Source organism: Thermobia domestica, chromosome 8, assembly GCF_964235325.1.
Source record: "Thermobia domestica chromosome 8, izTheDome1.hap1.1, whole genome shotgun sequence".
In the NCBI taxonomy this organism is placed as follows: domain Eukaryota; kingdom Metazoa; phylum Arthropoda; class Insecta; order Zygentoma; family Lepismatidae; genus Thermobia; species Thermobia domestica.
Genome location: NC_137461.1, coordinates 108,357,808 through 108,379,524, shown reverse-complemented (window position 1 = coordinate 108,379,524; position 21,717 = coordinate 108,357,808). Strand labels below are relative to the sequence as shown.

Genomic DNA, 21,717 nt, shown 5'->3' with positions numbered 1-21,717 from the left:
AATGGATTTGAATGACACTTTGCTTATACATTTCGTACCTTAATATCGCGGTCCAGTTTGACGATGACTGTCGTGGGTGCAAGGGGAGGTAACCCCCGTACTATATAGACCTGGCAGTGATCATGAAGCTAGGAAGATGGAATTAACGCCACTCACAAGCTTTTGCACAACTGAACACAAGCAAAAGCGGGCCTAATTTCTGAACCATGCATAGATTTTGAGATCTAGCATGAAACATATTCAAACATTTAAACTTTTCCGGGCTACGACCATCGTCACGCATGTGCTTTCTTCACGTTTTTACCATGTCCTCACTTTTTTCTCCATGTAATATCAGTCATGATTTTTTTTTTCTCGATAGTTTATTCACATACGGAATTACTTTGTGGCCTAAGTAGCAATTTTTAGCACTTTCCCCTCCTGAGATATTACGCCCCAAAAATAGCATCAAAATCACAAACTTCAACTTTCGGACCCCATAAATCTACGGTGCCAGTAATACCGTAGCTGTGGATATTTCTGCAGACTCTTTACATGCAATAGTATTTAACACAAAACTTATGAAACCCCACTTTATGCCATTACAAAATATAGCCCCTTCAAAAGTGTAATTTTCTGTACTTTTCCTGGTGATTCCAGGAATTGGTTTGCAACCCTGCATATTTATTTAGAAGCAAAAGTTTATATTCTACATGTACCTCAATCTCTCCTGTAAACTTTCGTTTTCGTTTAATGTTCGTCTGATTCGTACGTCCTGAGCAACTGTGGTTTTCGTAAACGGTTGCAAATGCAAATATGGCACCACCGACAACAAAGATGGCAACCATTCAGAAACACTTGTGCATACGACAATGTGAATAATGTTATTGACCTTCTCATACACACGGTTTGTCGTACTCAATTTTATATAATTTTCGGAAATGGTCGAGCAACCATTTTCCCATCTTTGGACCACTTCAGATGGATTGACCCTATAGTGGGACAATGTAGCGGTACACTATATACTATAGCGAGATACGGTAGCGGTATTACTATACTTTACTATACGTGCTGTAGCGGTCTTGGAGGCGAGGCGAGATACTGTAGCGGCTTGAATCCAGGTTACACTGTAAGATTTGATCTTGCATGATGGTCTGCGCCTCACCAGTTGTACTGAATTCAAGCCCCGGTTGTGGTTCATAGCCCGCATTAATAGTATGTGGATCAGTCAGAAAGTTAGTTGCACTTCTTCGTAAATATTTTCGGTCAAAGGCTGTTTTGATGAAATTGTGTGGCAACGCTGCAGACATGTAGCTGTATTGTGTGACGTAGCGGCTTTCACGAGGCAAGTGGAGATGTTCTGATACAGTCGTAAACATGTCTCGACAGCTGCAAGTGGCCTCGAAATTAAAAATGCGTGCATTGCTTCGTTTTTTGTGGGCGAAAAGGTGTACTTGTCGGCATTTGCATGAAGTGTATGATGAAAATGCAATGTCACGTCAAGCTATCGCGAAGTAGTGCAACATGTTTGAGAACAGACATACAGATATTGACGATGCTGAACGCTATGGAAGCGACAAATCCGGAAATCGCTGCTTATAGCCCAGATCTTTTACCATGTGATTTCTATGTGTTTGATCCCATGAAAGACAAACTTCCAAAGTGACGTTACCACTCGGGTGATGAGGTGAAAGCTGCAGCCTAAGAGTGGTTGTCGGGCTTGGGATTTCTTTGCCGAAGGCATAGAAAAACTTGTACCACACCTCGACAAACGCTTGAATAACGGAGATAATTACGTTGAAAAGTAGATTATGAACGGAACTTTACGATACAAATAAAGTTATTGTAAAATTTCTATCCTGTTCTATTTTCTTAAGCAGCGTAACTAACTTTTTGACTGACCCTCGTAGATACCATCCTTCATAATAATATTGTTATATAAAGTCGCAATACACAAAAACTCGAAACTCTTTGATTTGTAGCAATATGAAGATTACTCAGCTATATCGATTTTGAGATTTGAAAAGCATTTTTAGCTGCAGTTACATTAACGTCTTCGGTCCTGACTCCTGATCATATTTTTGGTGAGAATTTCATGTATTTCTGTATTTGTTTCCATCTATAGTAGGGTGACCATAAAATTTTCAGCTGAAAACGGGACTGCTTCCGGCTTTTTAAAAATCATGAAAAACGAGAAACAAGTCAATGTTAACGGAGTAAATGAAACCTATTGTTAAGGTGCTGAATAATTTGCAAGAAACCACTTGTTGCTATTACTCCCCGTTTTTCCTCTATGAAGATCAATATTGCAAGTGGAAACAGTAGTAGGTTTCTATCACTTCTGGTTTCAGTAGATAGGTGAGAGTAAAGATGATATCTTTACTTGAGACACTGTATCAACTCCAAAAACCTATTGTCCCTATCTTTTACTGTTTTTTTGTTTTATGGCGATCAAACTTAAAACCGGAAATGATTAATTTCTACCATTTCTGGTTTGTATAGAGGATTAACGGAGGTGATGGAATCGATTCTTGAGACGCTGCATCGTTTCCATACAACTTCTCGATATATCTTACCGTTTTAGCTCTAATATCTATCGACAGACAGACATAGGCGTTCTATAAGATTTCCTTAAGTAGAGGAAATCTTATAGAACGCCTATCATAGCAATAATAATATAAAAACAATAATCAACATTGAACACTTAAAAAATTCTGCTAGCCTACTTTAAAGAATCAATATTGCGGTTATGCTATGAGTTGCATAAAACGGGACGTATGCAAGAGGTATCATAGCAGGAACTAACTTTCTTAATAATCTAGATATCAATAATTTCGTATACCAATATTCATGACTAATCTTTTCTATTGAAATGAAATGGAAGAATAGGATTTCTGGGGAATGTTTTAATGTGTGTAATTTTTAGTTCAGTAGTGTCTATTTGAAACTTCCCAAGGACTGACTGATGACTAGGCATTGACAAATATGAAACCGGTACATAGCTTCATCTTATTGATGTAGTCTTGATGAGCGATGTAATCCACACTAATAACAAAGTGTTCCTCCTGATCGTTTTTCGATGCTACTACTCTGACTTTTGAAAAGCCAAGTAGTTTCGATACTCGATTCGAGGCGAGGTTATGGAAGTTCCTGTATTCGTGGTGAAGTACGTAGAGACGTGTACCTCCGAAATCCACTTCTCTCATCATATTTGTCAATGCTTGATCTTACACGTAGATTGCGAAAGCTAGCTCACTTCAGTGCTTGGCAACGATTTTAAAGACGGAATTACATAGCAGTTTTACAGATAAAGAATTCATTAATTAATAACAATTTAGTTTTGAAATATCCATAATTTCCTTTCGCTGTTTGTTGAATGTCCTTTGAAGAATATTGAACTAAAAATAGAATCACGAACAAAGTTTAACGATGATATCAATAAGCGTCCGTGACAATTTTCTTTCGAGCCCACAAAAAAGATTTGCAAAACACTAGCCCACAAACTTTTTAAATAATTAACATTTCTCGCACCCTCCCAAAAATCTCCGAATCGTGGGTCTATGTGTGACATCATACGATCTGCACCCGACTTCCTCCGAACGAAAGCCGAAGTGCTTTGAGGCAATCTGTCTTCTAGTAATCTTGGTGCAATATCTTTTAAAACTTCATGTATTTTTGACATTGTCATTGTGCAGCAATGGTCAATTATGGAGCTTTCTAGGCCAGTGTTTGTTAAGCACTTGTTGCAATACTTCGGACAAAAGGTTAAAACAATATTCTTTGTTTATTGTTGTTCTTCGCTAACTTCTAAACTCACGGTTCCCAGATTAAAGTATATTTTGTTTGAAGTTTGTGTTTGATTAGTGTTGTTATTCGTTGCTATAAATATAAACTCCCACATCGAGGTAACAGCTCTTGAATTTGTAACAAGCGTTGGATCTGTGCAGATTCTGCTCGGGTTCCAACATTTGGGTACCCAGTTACCTGAAACCTTTCTGGCCTCTAAATTATCGTGCAAAATTTCATGAACCTGCCGTGTGCGAACGTTGGTGCCGTATGGTGTGTCTGTCCAAGGGATTCGTTTACTTCTGTGTTTTAAGTTTCCACTACGAGGATCGGTTTTAGGGATTTCTGCCAGCTTTAAATCGATTAACCCAACGATAAGTCGTGGAGACTCAGAAGTGTACTTTTTGTAATCGTTAAAGACTTTCAGATGTTTTAATACCGTTTTACTACAGACAGAACACAGTGAACCTTGCAGGATTACCTGTTTCTTCTACATTTCAGAATTAACACTTAAAAACATATAGATATTAGCAAAAAGGCAAATCATACTAGCCGCTGTTAACTAATATCGCTTGTATTATTTAGGGACATTACAATTCTCAAAACTTCGGAAATATCCTTTGCATTTTGTATTGCTGTAAGTACTGATAAGTTCTGTACCCATTAACAGTATCGTAAAGAATACTGAGAAATCTAAATGTCATAATTGATAGATTTTTCACGATTATTCCCTTTCACCATTTAATGAATATTCATATAGCTTCTCTCGTCTTCTGCCTCACTTGCATAGCGCTGGTAGGTATTGCATAAGAATCCTCTCCTCTGTTGCCCTGCTGAATGATTATGACAAATGAACGAGAAAAAAAAAAAAAGTAAACCACGTAGATAATCTATACTCACTAACCATTGCAGGCGTATAGGAGGATACCTTGCCTTAAAGAAGGAAAAAAGCTTCGAGGGTTAGAGTTTAGAATAAAAGAACAATTCAAAGGAATTGAAGTTACTTAAAATATTGTTTTATCGATGGTAAACTTGAATATTTGTACCTTTTTATCCATGTAAACGTATGAATTTGGAGGAGACTTGGTGGCAGAACGCTCATCTCGCGTCAAGAGATTCGTTGGAATTTCCAGCCATGTGCGTTTGTGGTGGACGACATCGTCGTGTCTGTGGATTTTTCATTTCTCTTCAAATTCATTGCACGAAATCCTTTATAAATCATTCACTTCTATGAATCGTCCGCATTCTTTAGCCTGCAGGGTATAACCTTGAGATGACGAGACGAGTGTCTTTCATTTCTTGAAAGTCGTGGAAGAGGATTTTTCCTGCATCCCGCCCTTCATCTGTATGTACTTGAACACACAATAATAATAATAAATGAGTGTGTATGATTATTTTGGAATTGCCCGCACTGGACTGATTTTCAGCTGTTGAATTTGGAAATGGAGCTAGTTGTCGGTGCCTTCCAATGCTGAAGTTGTTTGTACATAGTAAAAAAGAAAACTTGAGTGTCATCAAAAGGTATATATATATATATATATATACCCTTAAAATAATATTAGAAAGAAAACAGAAATTTAATCTGCAAACACATTTTTTAACATTAGTACATTTCTTAAGAAGGAAGCGAAACAAAAATTCAGCTGTGCATATTTGCTCTTATGCAAGTGAATAGATATTTAAATACAATAAATCATACATTACAAACACATGATGCGCAAAGAAAGAAAAAAAAATAATCCCTGAGTGCCATAGAAAATTATTTACAGTGGTTTTCTCCCATCGTTGGAGAAATAGAAAATATGATCTTTGAAGAGGCGTAAATAAATTGCAGTCATCCGTTTGGCAGAAGAGAAGTAAACAACAACTGTTGTGTGTCAGCGTATACAACTGTCAGAGGACTGCACCGATCATCATCTTAATATTTAAACATTTGGCATATTTGTGACTTTTTAAAAATATTCTTCTATGCTTAGTGTTCATTTGTGTATATCTATCTATCTATCTATCTATCTATATATATATATATATATATAGAGAGAGAGAGAGAGAGAGAGAGAGAGAGATGGTCAAATTATTTGCATCAAAATACGAATTTAATTTATATATTGTAAAAAAAATACTTTTCTTTCAGGGGAGGAATATTTAAACCAGATATATCTTTAGAATCACGTGCTGGCGAAACTGCAGTGGCTCATCCACGTTCTAGTAATTACCAAGGGAACGATGTAACTGCAGTGCTTCGTCTACTCTGTAATAACCAGCGTAACGATGTAACTGCAATGCCTTATCCATTTTATAATGACCAAGGTAACGGCGGTGTAACTGCAGCGGATAATCCACCTTCTAATTACCAAGGTAACAATAAAATGTTTTCTCGTAATTATTCTAGCTAGATACATAATTGTAACGTGAATATTAGATAAGGAGTTGTGGTGCAAGTTTCCTTCCCTCGCCTGTTCACCATTTGTTCGTTATATATTCTTCGTTCGGAAGCGTTTTCGGATCCGCTTCGGCTTTACAATTAACTTTTATAATGGTTGGAGTTTTTGAATACGTATTACCGCCTATGCAGCTTCATCTGAATTGACGATTGTGGCCCCGCTAATGCTCTCGCTTTTAGTACGAGCGGTCCCGGGTTCGATTCCCCGTGGGGATACTCGATCGAAAAAGTGTAACATCTTTTCCAAGCCAGCCATCTTGATTAAGGTTTTTCCTGGGTTTCCATCATTTCCACCAGGCAAATGCAGGGATGGTACCTAACATAATAGTCCCAAGCTGCTTCTTTCCTTCCCCAATCCCTTTCAACAGATAGTGTACTCACCGAGGGACGTCATCCGTCATATACGTGACGGGCTAAATGACCTTAGATGCCGACAGCCCAAAAACTTAATTCCTAATTCTAATCCGAATTGACGATTATGGCTATTAAAAAAATGTAACGGAATTACTTGAAAAAAAAAAAAAAAGGATTACTTTTTCTTAATGACAGTAGTCCTCGTTTTTCTACTGATTCCGGTTGTTATTCGTATTCTGACTTCTTCCTGCTAATGTTTCTTTTACAGTATCCTTGACATGGAGAGTGAATCCAGATCTCTGTAGCAATGATCATTTAAGGTGTGCCTGTTATCAGTCCATCTCACCTTCCATGCTTCTACTTGAAGCGCGCTGATTGATCAATATTTCGGGAGCTCAGCGAGTTTAATCCTCCTGATGATTTTTCATTAGGCGCGCCCTTAGAGCGATTTGTGGAGATTGTTATCTAGCTATCATTTGTTCCATTCCAGAATTCGGATGCGACGGTCGATGACTAGGAGTTCTATGGTAGTTTGTGAAAATCCGTGAACCTATCCTGGCCCCTGTGTAGCATCAGGTTTACTCAATACATGACCACTGTTCAGTTACAAGTGTGCTTGTCCTTTATCAGTAAACGGGGTCCTCGAAAAAACCCTATAGAGATAGAAAACGATTTAGGCTAATGCTTTTCTTCTATCTCTTACTCTACACTCTATTCCATAGAGTTCAATCGCTTTCGCACTCGTACCGAACAGAGTACTTTAAATTTTCATAGTGCTAATACTGAGAACCATGACATTTCTTTCACAGTTCTCGAGTTCGATTCTGTCTTACGCGAATTGTCGGACACTTTCCCAGGGATTGATCGTACATCATACGATATGTTGTGTGTGTCTCCATATTTAGCTTGCATTATTGCAACAGTTTAATCGTATCTGGTAGAAAAAGAACTCTTTTCCCAAGTCATGAAGATGGCATGAGGCGTGGTCCTTCCAGTCTTGAAACCAGAGAAAGCCGCAATGAGCACCATAAACTACAGACCCATTACACTCGCAGGTTGGTCCATAAATTCCTTAAACGCATGATGAACAAGCGCCTGGTATAGTATTTGAAATCACAGTCTCTTTTGAGCAACTTTCACCATGGATTTTACTGTTTCACTACAATCTTGCTTATCTTGGAAGCCGAATTAATGACATCTTCTGCCTACGATCATTCCTTGGCTATACTTTTCGATTTAGAGGATTCTTATGACCTAACTTGTTGCGATTTATTATAACATTTTTATGACTGTTGCCTTCGTGGCCACACGGCTGGGTTCATATAAATTTTCTAGATTAGTATAACTTTAGGATGTGTGTGGATTCTAGTCCTCAAGACAATGTTCTTAGTATCACAGCGTTTATTGTTGCCGTCAACAGTGTTTGTCGCAAATTCAGGTTCCTTACCGTGTTTATCTGCGCTACGTTGACGATATTGTTTTTTATTTGCCTGTGACCTATGAATTTACTTTGTGTACTTTCTCAGCGTCGGTCCAAATTAGACTATACTTATATTCTTTATTCATCTACATGTTCCTCTTTGTTGAAACTACTTGACACTGTTCATCACCTGAGCATTCGACTAACTATTGGTGTTTTCCGCACTAATTCTGTTGCTAAGACTATAGCTGTATTACATACTCATCTGCTTATTACTTTCTGGTAAAGCAACTTGACACTGTTCATTATTTGGGCATTCAGCTAGTTCCTGTTGCTAATCCTTATGTAGCAAACAAGCCACTGTTAGTCTGTTCTCATGAGAGACTTCTGTAAAATTATACAGCCTACATTCATTGTTATTACTGAAATATAGATGCAGTTTCCCTCTGCACTGGGGCGAGATTTACAACCGGTATATTGCGCGTTCTTGGCCTTCATGTCCATGGTACGTTCGTGCTGACGAATCTCATTATTGCGAACGAATGTGTATGGCCATCTCTCCACTAAATATTTTTGCTGCTGCACCAAGGTTCGACCTTCGTTTGTCAACGGCAAATAGGACACAAGTACATAGGAATACCAGCAGTAGTTCGTGGTACTGTTAGAACAGAATCTCGATTATAATATGTTACGTGTAAATGGTTTTAAACATAAGAATTCTGTTGACAGTGTCTTCGTCACGGACGAATAAAGCTCAGAATGCAAGGTACATCGCCTGTTTTTAGTATTCACTGCTGAACTAACAGCAGTTAAGCTTGCCCGCGATCGTGTGCTTCAGCTTTCACCAAGTTGTGTGCTTACCTTCACTGATTCACAAAGCATTATGGAATACCGTCAGCTGTAGCAACATGGCTGTATCGTCGTTTGTGTGCTGATGACGAAACATCCGGAATGCGGGGAAACGAACATGCAGATGCAGACAAGTATACCGCGTTGGAAATTGTTGCATTACAGTACACTCTCATGTTAATGTTCCGATTGCTATAGGTACAACGGATATGCTTCATAAGAAAGCTGATTGGAACCAGGCCAACGAAAACTAAAATCCATTCTGTAAATCCTATTTTGGGTAGTTGGCAGGCGTCGCCGAGATGAAATGATCCTAACACGCTTACGTATCGGACATTCTTATCTCACACTTCCTATTTAGTGCGTGACGTCAGTCTTCCGTATGGTCGAGATTGTATCGTCCCGCTGAGTATTCATCACATTCTTGTTCACTGCTCGAAATACTCAGACTTCAGACAACGTTTGGGATTGCCTAATAATCTTAGTCTGGTTTGCGGGAATAAACACTATTTTTAGAAACCGAATTCTCTTTTATTCGTGAAATTAAAATATTTAACGTTTCCTGAGGCTTCTCTTTTCAGCTCTTACTTATTATTATTATTATTATTATTATTATTATTATTATTATTATTAGTAGTAGTAGTAGTAGTAGTAGTAGTAGTAGTAGTAGTAGTAGTAGTAGTAGTAGTAGTAGTAACAATAATAATAATAATAATAATAATAATAATAATAATAATAATAATAATAATAATAATAATAATAATAATAATAATAATAACGGGTTAGAAGCCCCGCAGGGCTCATTTTGTTCCACCTTGACCCACATGATATAAATTTATCCTCAACTGCTGCTTCAATTTCAGCAAAGTGACAATTTTCTTCTATTACTATAATACACAATATATATACGAGAAGGTGCTGATAAGTTCTTAGCTTTACTAAGAAAAATAAGACAAAATTAATTTTTTTGATGGATTTATTCAACATACTCTCCCTTCAATTCGATGCATTTTTTGCTTGGGGCCTGCAATTTATTTAGGCCCTCTAAATAAAACTCTTTTGGTTGGGTGTCAAACCATGAGTTTACTGCTGTAATTGGTTCAGAAATGGTGGCGAATTTTTGCCCCTTCAAGTGTTTCTTTAAATTTGGGAATAGGTGGTAGTCTGATGGGGTCAGGTCAGGTGCATATGGTGGGTGGTGCAAGTTTTTCAAACCCTAAGCTAGCCAATTTTGCATCGCAACATTGCTCTTGTGAGGAGATGCGTTGTCTTGAAGGTAGACAACTTTTCGGGACAACTTTCCACGGCGTTTTTGCTTCAGCTCTGAGTGAAGCCTTTCCAGTAATGATGCATAGTAAGCTCCGGTTATGGTGTTACCTTGTTCTAGATAATCAACAGAGATTACTCCATCCTTATCCCAAAAAACACTGGCAAGAACCTTTGAACTTGATTTTTGCACACGAAACTTTTTTGGCCTCGATGAACCACTGTGACGCCACTCTTTTGATTGTTCCTTTGTCTCTGGATCATATAAATAGATCCATGTTTCATCCTCCGTGACCAAACGTTCCACAAAATTAGTCCCTTCCTGCTCAAAACGGCTCAAAACCTCTTTGGAAGCAAGCACTCTTGCACGCTTTTGATCGGTTTGCAAACATTTCGGCACCCATTTGGCAGAAAGTTTGTTCATGTGCAAATGATCGCGAATAATGACACCAACGCGTTCACAGGATATACCTGGGTCCTCTGCTATACTTTTAGCAGAAATTCGTCTGTCTGTGAGAATCATTTCATGAACCTGTTCAATGATTTCTGGCACAATCACTATGGATAGTCTCCCAGGGCAGGGGTCATCTTCAGTGCCAAAATGGCCTGTCTTAAATTGCACAACCCAGTTCTTCACTGTGGTATAACAAGGTGCATGGACCCACAATGTTTGTTGCATCTCACCATCGATCGTCTTTGCAGATTTCCCCTGGAGGAAGAGGAACTTCATCACCGTTCGACTCTCAACATCGTTGAACATGTTGGGCTGCCCTACCATCTCAAGCACTCACCTAATAATAAAAAAAAAAAAAAAAAAAAAATCTTAGTACCAATGTTTTAATATTTCGTCACAAATATATAAACACATGTAGCTTTCAAATAAAAACAAACATTATAAATATCGGAAGCACTGGCGGATCCAAGGGGAGGGCGGAGGGGGCGACCGCTCCCTCCAAAGGTCTTTCTTTTTACTAGCAGCATTTATCGTTGGAACATTCAAATATGGTCTTTTCCTGGCCGATCCAATCTGTGTGACAAGCCTAGCACAGCTTGAATTGTGAATACTTCTTTCCCTAATACCTTGAGGCGGTACAACATGCCCCAAAGGAGCGAGAATTTATTTATTTATTTTATTTATTTATTAGATTGATTTATTTACAAACATAATTCCAGATACAGCTGAACGCCAATTTACACTGGAATATCTAACCAACCTAAGAGATGAAAACATAAGACAATAATAATAATAATAATAATAGTAATAAATAGCAACATCAAGTAATAACAAGAAAGGTTGGCAATACCTGACTAGAATTTATCCATTAAAATGACGTCGTAGTGCAGAGTTATATGCAGTTTCAGAATTAAATAAATCAACGGGTGTGTGTGATATTTCATTGTATAACTTAGGAAGCCTGTAGAATAGAGAGCATTGAACTATTGACAGTCTAGGTCGTACTAAATGAGAATGATGTGTGTTATGAGTTGGTCTGGAAATACATGGTATTGGTATGGAAATACAATTCTGAGATTAACGATCGTTGTACGAACAGCTGTAAGAAGGAGGATATAAGACGGCTCACTGTTTGAACTAAAAATGTATATTTTAAAATTGTGTCCTAGAAAAAGGATACGAAATGGAATTCAGGTCCCGAAACTTCAATTACCTTTACCTTAAATAAAGAGCAATATAGAATCTTCAGCGTTCCTTACTGAAGAGCTCTCTGAATCTAAGTTGAGAATTTCGGTTGGTTTATTGATTGATATATATTTAAGTCGTTTGTCAAAAGCTATGCTTTACAGAATTAGAATTTACAGAAATAGAATTTAAAGTTGGATCTGAACCACTGTAGTGCGTTCGATGCTCACTCACCGAGAGTTAAACCACAGAACCTCATGTATCGAAGATCAAAGGTACGTTCGCTAGCTACTAGAACAACAAAGAGAGCCGTGACTTTTGGGTTAAACACGAAAACATTAGGAAGGGACCAGGGATTCATTGTGACTTTTAATTGCATTTCATCTTTTCTCGGGGAATAACGCAAGCTATTATTGTACGAAATTCATATATAAAAGACGAAGTTCTGAGTAAATAACTGATCTTCGCACAGGCCAAACCGCTCAAGCTAGAAACTTGAAATTCGGACAGTAGATAAGAAAGGAAAGGGGAATGGGAAGAAAATTATTTTAATAAGATGGCATCTCTCCGAATCCCTTAAGGTTAGGGACTTGAGATTGGTACTTGGATTTCTCATTTAAAATAATTTGACACGCTTTCAATGTTTTTTGTTACTTTGATACTTTACTACTATATACGCACCGAAACATAAACGTAGATTACGATCGTGTCATCGGCAAATTTTCTAGGAGCAAGAAAGGACGTAGATTTGAGTCTGTGCTGTAACTTTCACAGAAATAGACTGCAAGGTGACTAAGGCCGTTGCGTGGTTTCCGCCCGTCGTAGTTTTTGCCCGTAATTATTTTCAACTCGTGGATATTGCCCGAAAGTTGTGAGTCTGACTGTAAAGTTGAACTCCTTGTATGTATCTGAATGGCAAACAAAATCAAGAAAGATGAACGAACTCGAAAAAGTTTTTGAAATAGATCTTTTTTAAATCTTGAACTGAAACAAAAGGGCACAACTACAATAGTAAAAAAAAAAATGTGTATATATTATATTTTTAGTAAACAATTATATATTCTATATATGATATTTGATTTATTTAACGTCCCACAATTGTTTCGGGACGGCTAAAGAGACGTGAACCTACTGATTATAGTGCAATTCGAACTAATTTTTTCGTTCAGCTGTACCCCACCGGGAATCAAACCCGAGACCACGCGCACCAGAGGCAAGCGTGTTAGTTGTTAGGTAAACGGAGTCCATATTACATATATATCTGAGATGAAAGAAATACAACAAGTTATACGTTCTTTATTCTCTATTGGTAATTTCGCTTAAAGGTGAGAATTTTTCAAAATTAAATTTTATTTTTTATTTTTTCAATTATCCGACATTGTCAAATAATATCGCCAGTCGGTATGTTAAACGAAATAAAGCTTGTATGCGGTAATGAACGGAAACATCACTTTCGTTTTACATTTCTGATCTTCTTTCGTTGATTTTATTGTAGGCTTTGCTAATCTTTCAGTGGTTTTTATTATTTTTTTTTTCTATTTATGCATTATAATAGATTATATTGTGATTCTATATAATTTTAATTCATGTAAAATTTATACACATTTCGTGCTAGATCTGAGAAAATTTCTGTCGATTTTGTGTAAGAGAAACTTTAGTATTGATATTTTTGTTATTACATTATTTGCAATATTTTATTGAATGAATTGTGCATTTACCTTCGTAGGGTTTTATATGGTTAAGGAGTACTACAATGTATTAAATTTATAAGGATTTATATTCGCAATTCATTTCTTTATATGTTACTGCTGTAGTTTAATTTCAAACCGTCAATCTGGGTTCCTATTAGAAGGAGAGTACAAGGTTTAAATTCAGTGATGATTAGTATTATGTATTAGAAAGTGTATCCATTTCATTCTCCTGTACTTGATCTGTGCCCTTGAGTGAGCAGAGCAGTTCTTTTAAGGGAAATATCATAGCATTCTTATTTCGGGGAAAGCCACGAAATTCATGTTCGGGCAATCACTACAACGGAGAATAATCATGGAGCCATTAAAAACATCCTTGGAGTTAAGTGTTAATATTTTTTTTTTTTTTTCAGTTCTCAATTTGCTGAATTATATCCTGATATAAAAATAAATTTAAGCAATATGTAAAGATCGCTCCCCTATATTTTGGCGCACTTGGAACATTGTGTGCCATATAGGCTACTATTAAATATCACTTTACAATTAATTTTTAAGCTACGAAGAAATGCACGTAGAAATATCATAATGTGTTTTGTTATTTGTTGACATTTTGTATTATTCTTTATGTATGCATACTTTTGTTACCTATTTTTACATAGACCAAGCCTTTTTTCTCAACTGTTGTCCCGCAATTGTTATTCAAAATATAAATGATTAGATGAAATTGTACACTCTTTCGTTAAAATGAATGCCATTGTCAATACAGTAGTTTCTTTTGTGTAAGTACTGTACAAGACAGCGCATCTGATATATCACGGTGACACCGCCATGCCTCCGAAACGAAAGTGCGTATTTCATTTAAATTTGCAGAAAGAATATCTTTCATTATTATTATTAATAATAATAATAATAATAATAATAATAATAATAATAATAATAATAATAATAATAATAATAATCAACAACAACATTTTATAAATTCGGGTCCCAAAATGGAATCTGGGAACCAGGTTTACACCCCCCTTCCAGCTCGGGATTCATATGCATCCCATTCTTGCAAATTAAAATTCTGGTCACCTCAAGGCTACAATCATCTTCCAGGAAGCGAACCGCCCCCTCCAAACGATCCTTCTGGATCCGCTAGTGATCGGAAGGGGGCAAAGCTAAGAACTTATCAGCATCCCCTCGTACCAGAAGGTTTGGACAATCGCAAACTGTAACCAATCAGAAACGTGTATTTAGTTCATATGACTAGGGTCGAGCGTGAAAGAAAAATGTGCATTTGGTGATGTATATCTTTACGTTACAAATTGATTATTGATCGGTTGTTATGGCAATAAGTAGTTGTTGAGTTGGTTGCTATGTATATCTTTATAGCTAATTATGGTGATATAATTGAGTCAGCCATTATTTAATACAAACGTACGTTGTACAACTGTAAAAATAATTGATAACTAATGGGAAATATAATGTCTCATCTAAGTGAAATAAACGTGTAGTGATTGGAAATAATTTTAGTATTGAATAATAATTCGTCATTATATAAATACGACTACACGATCGTAATAATTCGAATTGTGGACATTTATTATACTGCTAATCACTAAATAATATATATATATATATATATATATATATATATATATATATATTACCGTAGCTATTAATTTGAATTAGTAATGCTAATAAAAACAAGAAAAAGGATGGTTAACACAATAGATTCATTTCTAGATGTTATAATTTTACTCAGATCCTCTACTCAAAATATGGAGTACGAAATTTTTTGATTGTGTCCGATAACTGACAGTGGGCTATTGAATTGTGCAAAAAAAAAAAAAATCTAGTTTATGCTTTCTGTAATATTTGCAAGATTCGTCTGTTTCTAGGAATTAATTTAAATAGGGTTCATGCACTTTGAATTAGCATTGCTTTAGAACCATCACTCCGCCCTCCCCTCAAATAGCATGTCTATTACCTTGTGTTTCATTTTTTACTTTCAAATAAAGTTATGTTTTATGAATGAGTTCACAATTAGTTTTTGGATTTTACTTCATGTTTTTGTATGTAAGAGCGCGGTTATGAAGGACAGAACTTACGTTATAGTGAGATCCAACCATTACTTAGGTTTTATTCGAAACCTTTAACAGTTGCCACCGCACCGATAATAAGAGTTGTCGCCATGAATTTTGAAGAAATATGCAGTCTTTTATTATTATTATTATTATTATTATTTGTGGAACGTGGAGCATTGAATTTGAACTATTTTTGCACGTAAATATACTGAAGCAGTATAGAATGTTACACAGTAATTATCTCTAGATACAGTATAGACAAATGTAACAATGCTTAAGTTTAGATTGCGTTTTGTATTTCTTTACATTTATTGCTATACATACGAAGCATTTTTAAAAACATTTCTTTATATAGGTGATAACATGCATCGTATAAAGAAACCTCTCAATGCTTTTATATTATTTATGATGGCAAGGAGAGAAGAAGAAGCAAAGAAAGGCCCGTTTTACGCTTCTAGTATAAGCACAATTTCAGCAAGCAAAGAGGTAAATATAGTTTTTCTCGGATATTCTATGTGGTAGTCAAGACATACAATGCATATGTGTAATTATCAGGCTTTTAATTAATCCGTTAAAAAAAAAGCTAGAAAATAAATCAGATAAAACTTTTGTTAAGTTTTAATTTAATCAGTTATATTTTTCAGAAGTTAATCTTTTCTCAGAAGTAATGTGAAATGAATATTTCTGAGTTTTAATTTTACTGTATATTGATAATCAGTTTTCTTTGAAAACAATAACTTTCATACTGCAGACTCATTTTCAGAACCGTTCCATGGGGGGGTGGCCTCGGGCGCCGAAATAATGGGGCGCAAAATTCGGGAACAAAATGAAAAGGAAATATAAAAAGAGAGACGAAAAATTACGTGAAATATTACTAGTGTGTACTTAAATCCTCTTCCTGCTTTAGGAAGTGGTTCTATAATGTTACTCATGTTAGGGAAATGCATGTGCACATATATAGTATGGAAGGGGAAAAAATATAAAAAGTGCTCAAAATCAAGGAAAAGCAGAGTTTATTCTTGAAATGTTTCTTATGCTACGCGCCAGCCATGGTGGTGCTTCGCGGCTGGTCTGTCAACCTCATTCATATATACGGGGCCGCCGTTGTATACTCGACCTGGGTGATGATTTTCCATGGCACGGCACTGCTTATTTTCTTTTGACCGTAATTTATTCATTAAATTTTGCATTAACTTAACACAACTCAAGACAATCCTCATTGGATAATAGTGGAAATTTTTATTTCTGATTTTAATCAATTAATTTTGAAGCTCTCCCATGCAGCACCGCGAGTATGATTTTCTATACACAAAGAATATATTTCACTTCTGTCGTGTTTGTTTTATAGGTTTGTATGTAATTACGAGGAGCGTACTGAAAGTCGTGAGCAACATTTTTTCACAACTGTAATCTTTGAAAAATGAAATGAAATGAAATTTTTGAGTTTTACGTCCCACAGTTATGCCGGTTAGGCTAAAGGAGACGGTGATGATGAGATATGAATGTAATGGTGGAATGAAGAAAGTGGGAGGAAACGGGAGAACCCCGAGAAAAACCACGCACATGGTGTTTGTCCACCACAAAGTCCACTTGGCGGGAGCAGGGTTTGAACCCGAGACCCCTAGCACCAGAGGTGAACGCTCTACCACTGAGCCACCGCGGCCCAACCGTAATCTTTATTTGTAAGTGAAACCAAATATATCATCTCAATCTATAGACCTTTCTTTCACTTTTCCACATAATCTCCGGTTTTTTGCACACATTTTTTCCATTGTTCTGGAGGTTTGAAAATACCCTTGCGATAGAATTCTGTTCGAGCTGCCCGTAGAAATTGACGCACTGCTTGCCGAATATTCTCCAGTGTCTCTTAGCGATGACCTCGCATCTGTCCCTTTACAAAACTTAAAATATGGTAGTCGGATGGTGCCATGTCGGGGCTGTATGGACGATGTGGAAGTGTTTCCCACCCAAATCTCCTGATCTGCTCCATAGTGGCACGTGCAGTATACGAACGCGGATTATCCTGTTGAAGGGTGTTTATCTTTTAAGAACGTTTATCACGCAAAACATGACGGAGTAACAAAAGTGTCTGGATGTAGCGGGCAGAATTTATGGTTTGTCCAGGCTCAATAAAGTCAGCCAGAGTGCAATCCTGTGCATCCCATAACTTTCCCTACCGATTGCACTGTCTTCGCTTTCTTCTTCGGTGACGAATTCAAGTGATGCCATTCCATACTTTCTCGTTTTGTTTCATGTTCATAATGATGGAACCAGCTTTCATCTCCAGTCACAATACTCCTCAAAAAGTCATCACCTTCATGTCGAAATCTCTGAAGAAGGGTTTGGACAGTGGTTAGTCTCTGACGTTTGTGGTCCTTGGTTAATAAACGTGGGACCCAACAGACACAAACTTTCCAATAGCCTAAGCTGTGAATCATTTCTTGCACCGCACTATGTCCAACACCAAGTTTTGCAGCGATTCAATTCACAGTGCTACGCGTATCTCCCCTAATCAGCTCACCAACCCTCACCTCGTTGTGTTCCGTAAAGGCAGTTCGAGGGCGCCCGCTGCGAGGCTCATCTTCGATACTTGTGTTTCCATCCTTTAAAATGTTTCACCCACCTAACATCGCTAGCACCCATGCACACATCTCCATAGGCACGCTGCAGTCTGCAGTGAATTTCAGAAGCAAATTGGCCCTCTTTAACAAGGAATTCAATCAACGCACGCTGTCGAAACGAAACATCTCTGCCCGCCATTTTGGAAATCCTGCCTGTGGTCACGTACTAGCCGCAAACAGCGTCAGCGTCTGGAAGGAAAGAAAGAAAGATCTGTAGATTGAAATGATATACTTGGTTTCACTTACAACTAAAGATTACGGTTGTGAAAATATGTTGCTCACGACTTTCAGTAAGTCCTGCGTATATACACACATGGCGTAGAAGTCAAAAATTAACAAAATATATAATTTTATTGATCAAACCACCAACTATCTAAGACGCGTGGTCATTGAGAGCTACCCTTCCTTTACGCACTAAGAGGCACAGTCATTGAGTTCCTTTCTACTTCTCTAAGACGTCTGGTTATTGAGAGGCACCTATCCCGTACGCCCTAAGACGCGTGGTCATTGGACTCCTCTAAACTTAACCTACAAACCTCCAAGATGTTAGAGGAAGCTTGTATTATTTGTAATATTGTATTCAAGAATATAATTTTATAATAAAAGGTAATGGGAAAGTCATGTCTCTCGTATACCGTATTTTGTTCTACCCTATAGACAAGAAAAACACTACAATATAGATAAAGTAGGCACCAAATCCTATAATAACACAAATGCATTTGTAGAGGATTTGCTAAAAGTTGAAAAGAATAGATGCAAAATTGAAAGGAGAAAACAACATGCCAAAAGTAGAGAAAATTCAGAATCAGTTTCAGTACTGGAATTGATAAGTAGAATTAGAAAAGCAAGTAAAGTTGTACGATTCGGATAGCGATTCGGAGAACGATAAAGGAAATGGTAGGAAAAGAATCTTTAAAAAAATCTCATTTTAGTGAAAAAAGTAGAAGAAAAAGAAATTAAAGTAGAACCATCTACTAGTATACAAGTGGCTAGAATATAGAAAACTTTAGAAGAGCTAAAACTAACTAGGACAAGTCAGATGCAGGCCATTAATAATAATATAATACTAATAGTTAAAAAAAAATAGTTTTTCTGGGGGTATCAGAAAGAGAACTTTAGAAATTAAAATGATAAGAACGGGCGAAATTGAAATAATGGTAAAAGTTCGAATAATAAAATAAACAAAGTGATCGTTGCAGTCAATCATAGGCAAGAAAATTTATTGAAGAACACGACATTTTGAAAACAATACTTTACGGAAACGATTTTGGACTTTTCTATAAGTTATCAAGTAAATATTTACTAGAATTTGATTTAGAATCCAATAATGTGGTTTTATTATTGCGAACGCCGATGATTTATTCCAATAGTGCCTCAAAAATACATGAAGTAAAATCACTAAGACTTTTAATTGGAGACAAGAAAAATCATTATGATTTACCATCAACAGTTTACATGGCAAATGAAAGACTTCACAAATTGGACGGAAATTCATATGAATAGAAATCATTTTTGTCGTGCTGCTACGATTACCATGACATCACAATCGAAATATATATATATAAGAACTGTATCGAAAAGTAACTATCAACATTGGTGGCGCTGGTAGGCACGGGCCGGGCAGCTGAAAGTGAGTCCACGCAGTCTACGGGTTAGTTGGTAAGTTGTACTTAGCTGCTGTAGCGTGTTGAATGCCGTGTGAGAAGTTGCAGAGGCTATGGGACGAATTCCGAGGAAAGTGAAGTGCAAAATTGTGCACATATGGTGTTCCCAAAAAGGAGTCACCTACAATCAGATAGCAAAACAGGTGAAAGTGCATTATGCAAGTGTGAAAGCTATTATTGAAAAATTTTGGTAATAATTTTACTTTTACAGATTTGCCGAGATCGGGGCGAAAAAGGGGTGCACGTAACCCAAAACTGGACCAGAAAGTGGTAAGGTTAATCAAACTAAATCCATCATTATCTGTTCGCGATTTAGCGAAAAAGGCAGATACTACAATCGCAATGGTTCAAAGAATTAAAACTACGAATAATTTGAAAACCTACAGAAAGCAAAAAATAGCAAAACAATCGTCAAAGCAGAAATTGATAGCACAATCTCGAGCTCGCAAATTGTATGAACGAATTGTGAGCCGAGGAGGACAATGTGTTTTGATGAGCAATGAAACTTACGTGAAGGATGACTTTACAACGCTTCCTGGCCCTCAATATTATACAAAAGTCAAAGATGAAGATGTGAATGACTCGTTCAAATGCGTTTTAGTGGACAAATTTGGGCCAAAAGTGCTCGTGTGGCAAGCAATTTGTTCGTGTGGCTTACGATCTGGAATTTTCTATACACAGGGAACTATTAATGCCAAAATATATGAAAAGGAATGTCTACAAAAAAGATAGCTCCCTCTGTATAAAAAGCACAGTGTTCCCCCATTGTTTTGGCCGGATTTGGCGACGGCCCACTGTACTAAATGTACGCTAAAATGGTACATTAAACACAAAGTGGATTTTGTTGCAAAACATGTGAACCCACCAAACTGCTCTCAGCTCCGCCCTATTGAACGGTATTGGGCATTTGTGAAGAAAAATGTCACACAGGGTGGTAAAGCTGCCAGGAACATGGCTGAATTCAGAAAATATTGGTCTGCCGCAACGAGAAAATGCACCCCCAATACTGTGCAGAAACTATTGTGTGGTGTTCGACGAAAGCTTCGTTTATTCATCAGACACGAACTGTAAATATATACTTTTTTCTCTGTGTGTTCAACAAGTATTGTAGTGAAACTTTTTGTAAATCTTCTTCCATTTTTATTCCTGCTAATCATACATGTTGATAGTTACTTTTCGATACAGTCCTTATATATATATATATATGCTTTCAATAATATCTTGGAAGGCTGTACATTACTTTCAGAAAAATAAAGAGCAGACTTAATTTGGAATATACTAATACAAGAATTCTGTATTCTTCACATGTTCCAGGCGTTAGAACCATAAAAACTGTTAATAATCTATTACAATCCAAACCTTTAGAATTTAGGAAAAGTAGATCACATTTCGAAGAATATATTGATTTCGATAGCCTAATCTTTAATATTACAGTATTGCCAACTTGTAAATTGGTTAAAATACAGAATGAGAATTGGTAGGTAATTGGCCAGTTTTTCACTTTTATACTTGTCAATTATCTATTGCATAAATTGGCAAACGATTTTTTAAGTCTTCAAATAAGTTCGACTATAACAGTATTACGAACCTCATATTCCAATATCACTCTTACTATAACTATCATATTACCAGTAACAGTATTTCTTATAATGAGCTCTGTTTTTACATATGTCAAGGTAATGAAATTGGTAAATAAACATAAGGTCAAACACGAAAATTGAACGATACTCATTATCAAGGTAGAATTGGTATTCTGTGGAGAATGAAAATGAGGATAATTTTCAGTTTATTTTAATCCTATCAATCTTTAGTTTATTTTAATCCCATCGAATAACAAATAAGTTTAAATTTTTAAGTGCAAAGCACATTAGTTTCAATACTTTTATAAACTCATTTCTATAATATTTCATAATCATTATATTCAATTTATAATAAT

General features: G+C 36.5%; 1 protein-coding gene across 2 annotated transcripts in view; it reads left to right on the top strand.

Annotated features, from left to right (window-relative positions):
• LOC145693138 (uncharacterized) overlaps positions 1-21,717 on the top strand; it is a 73,080-nt gene that overhangs the window by 30,913 nt on the left and 20,450 nt on the right. For both annotated transcript variants that reach the window (XM_081768872.1, XM_081768873.1), the window contains exons 5-6: positions 5,900-6,123; positions 15,852-15,982. In XM_081768872.1, the coding sequence (XP_081624998.1) occupies positions 5,900-6,123; positions 15,852-15,982 (355 nt within the window). The remainder of the gene's footprint in view (positions 1-5,899; positions 6,124-15,851; positions 15,983-21,717) is intronic.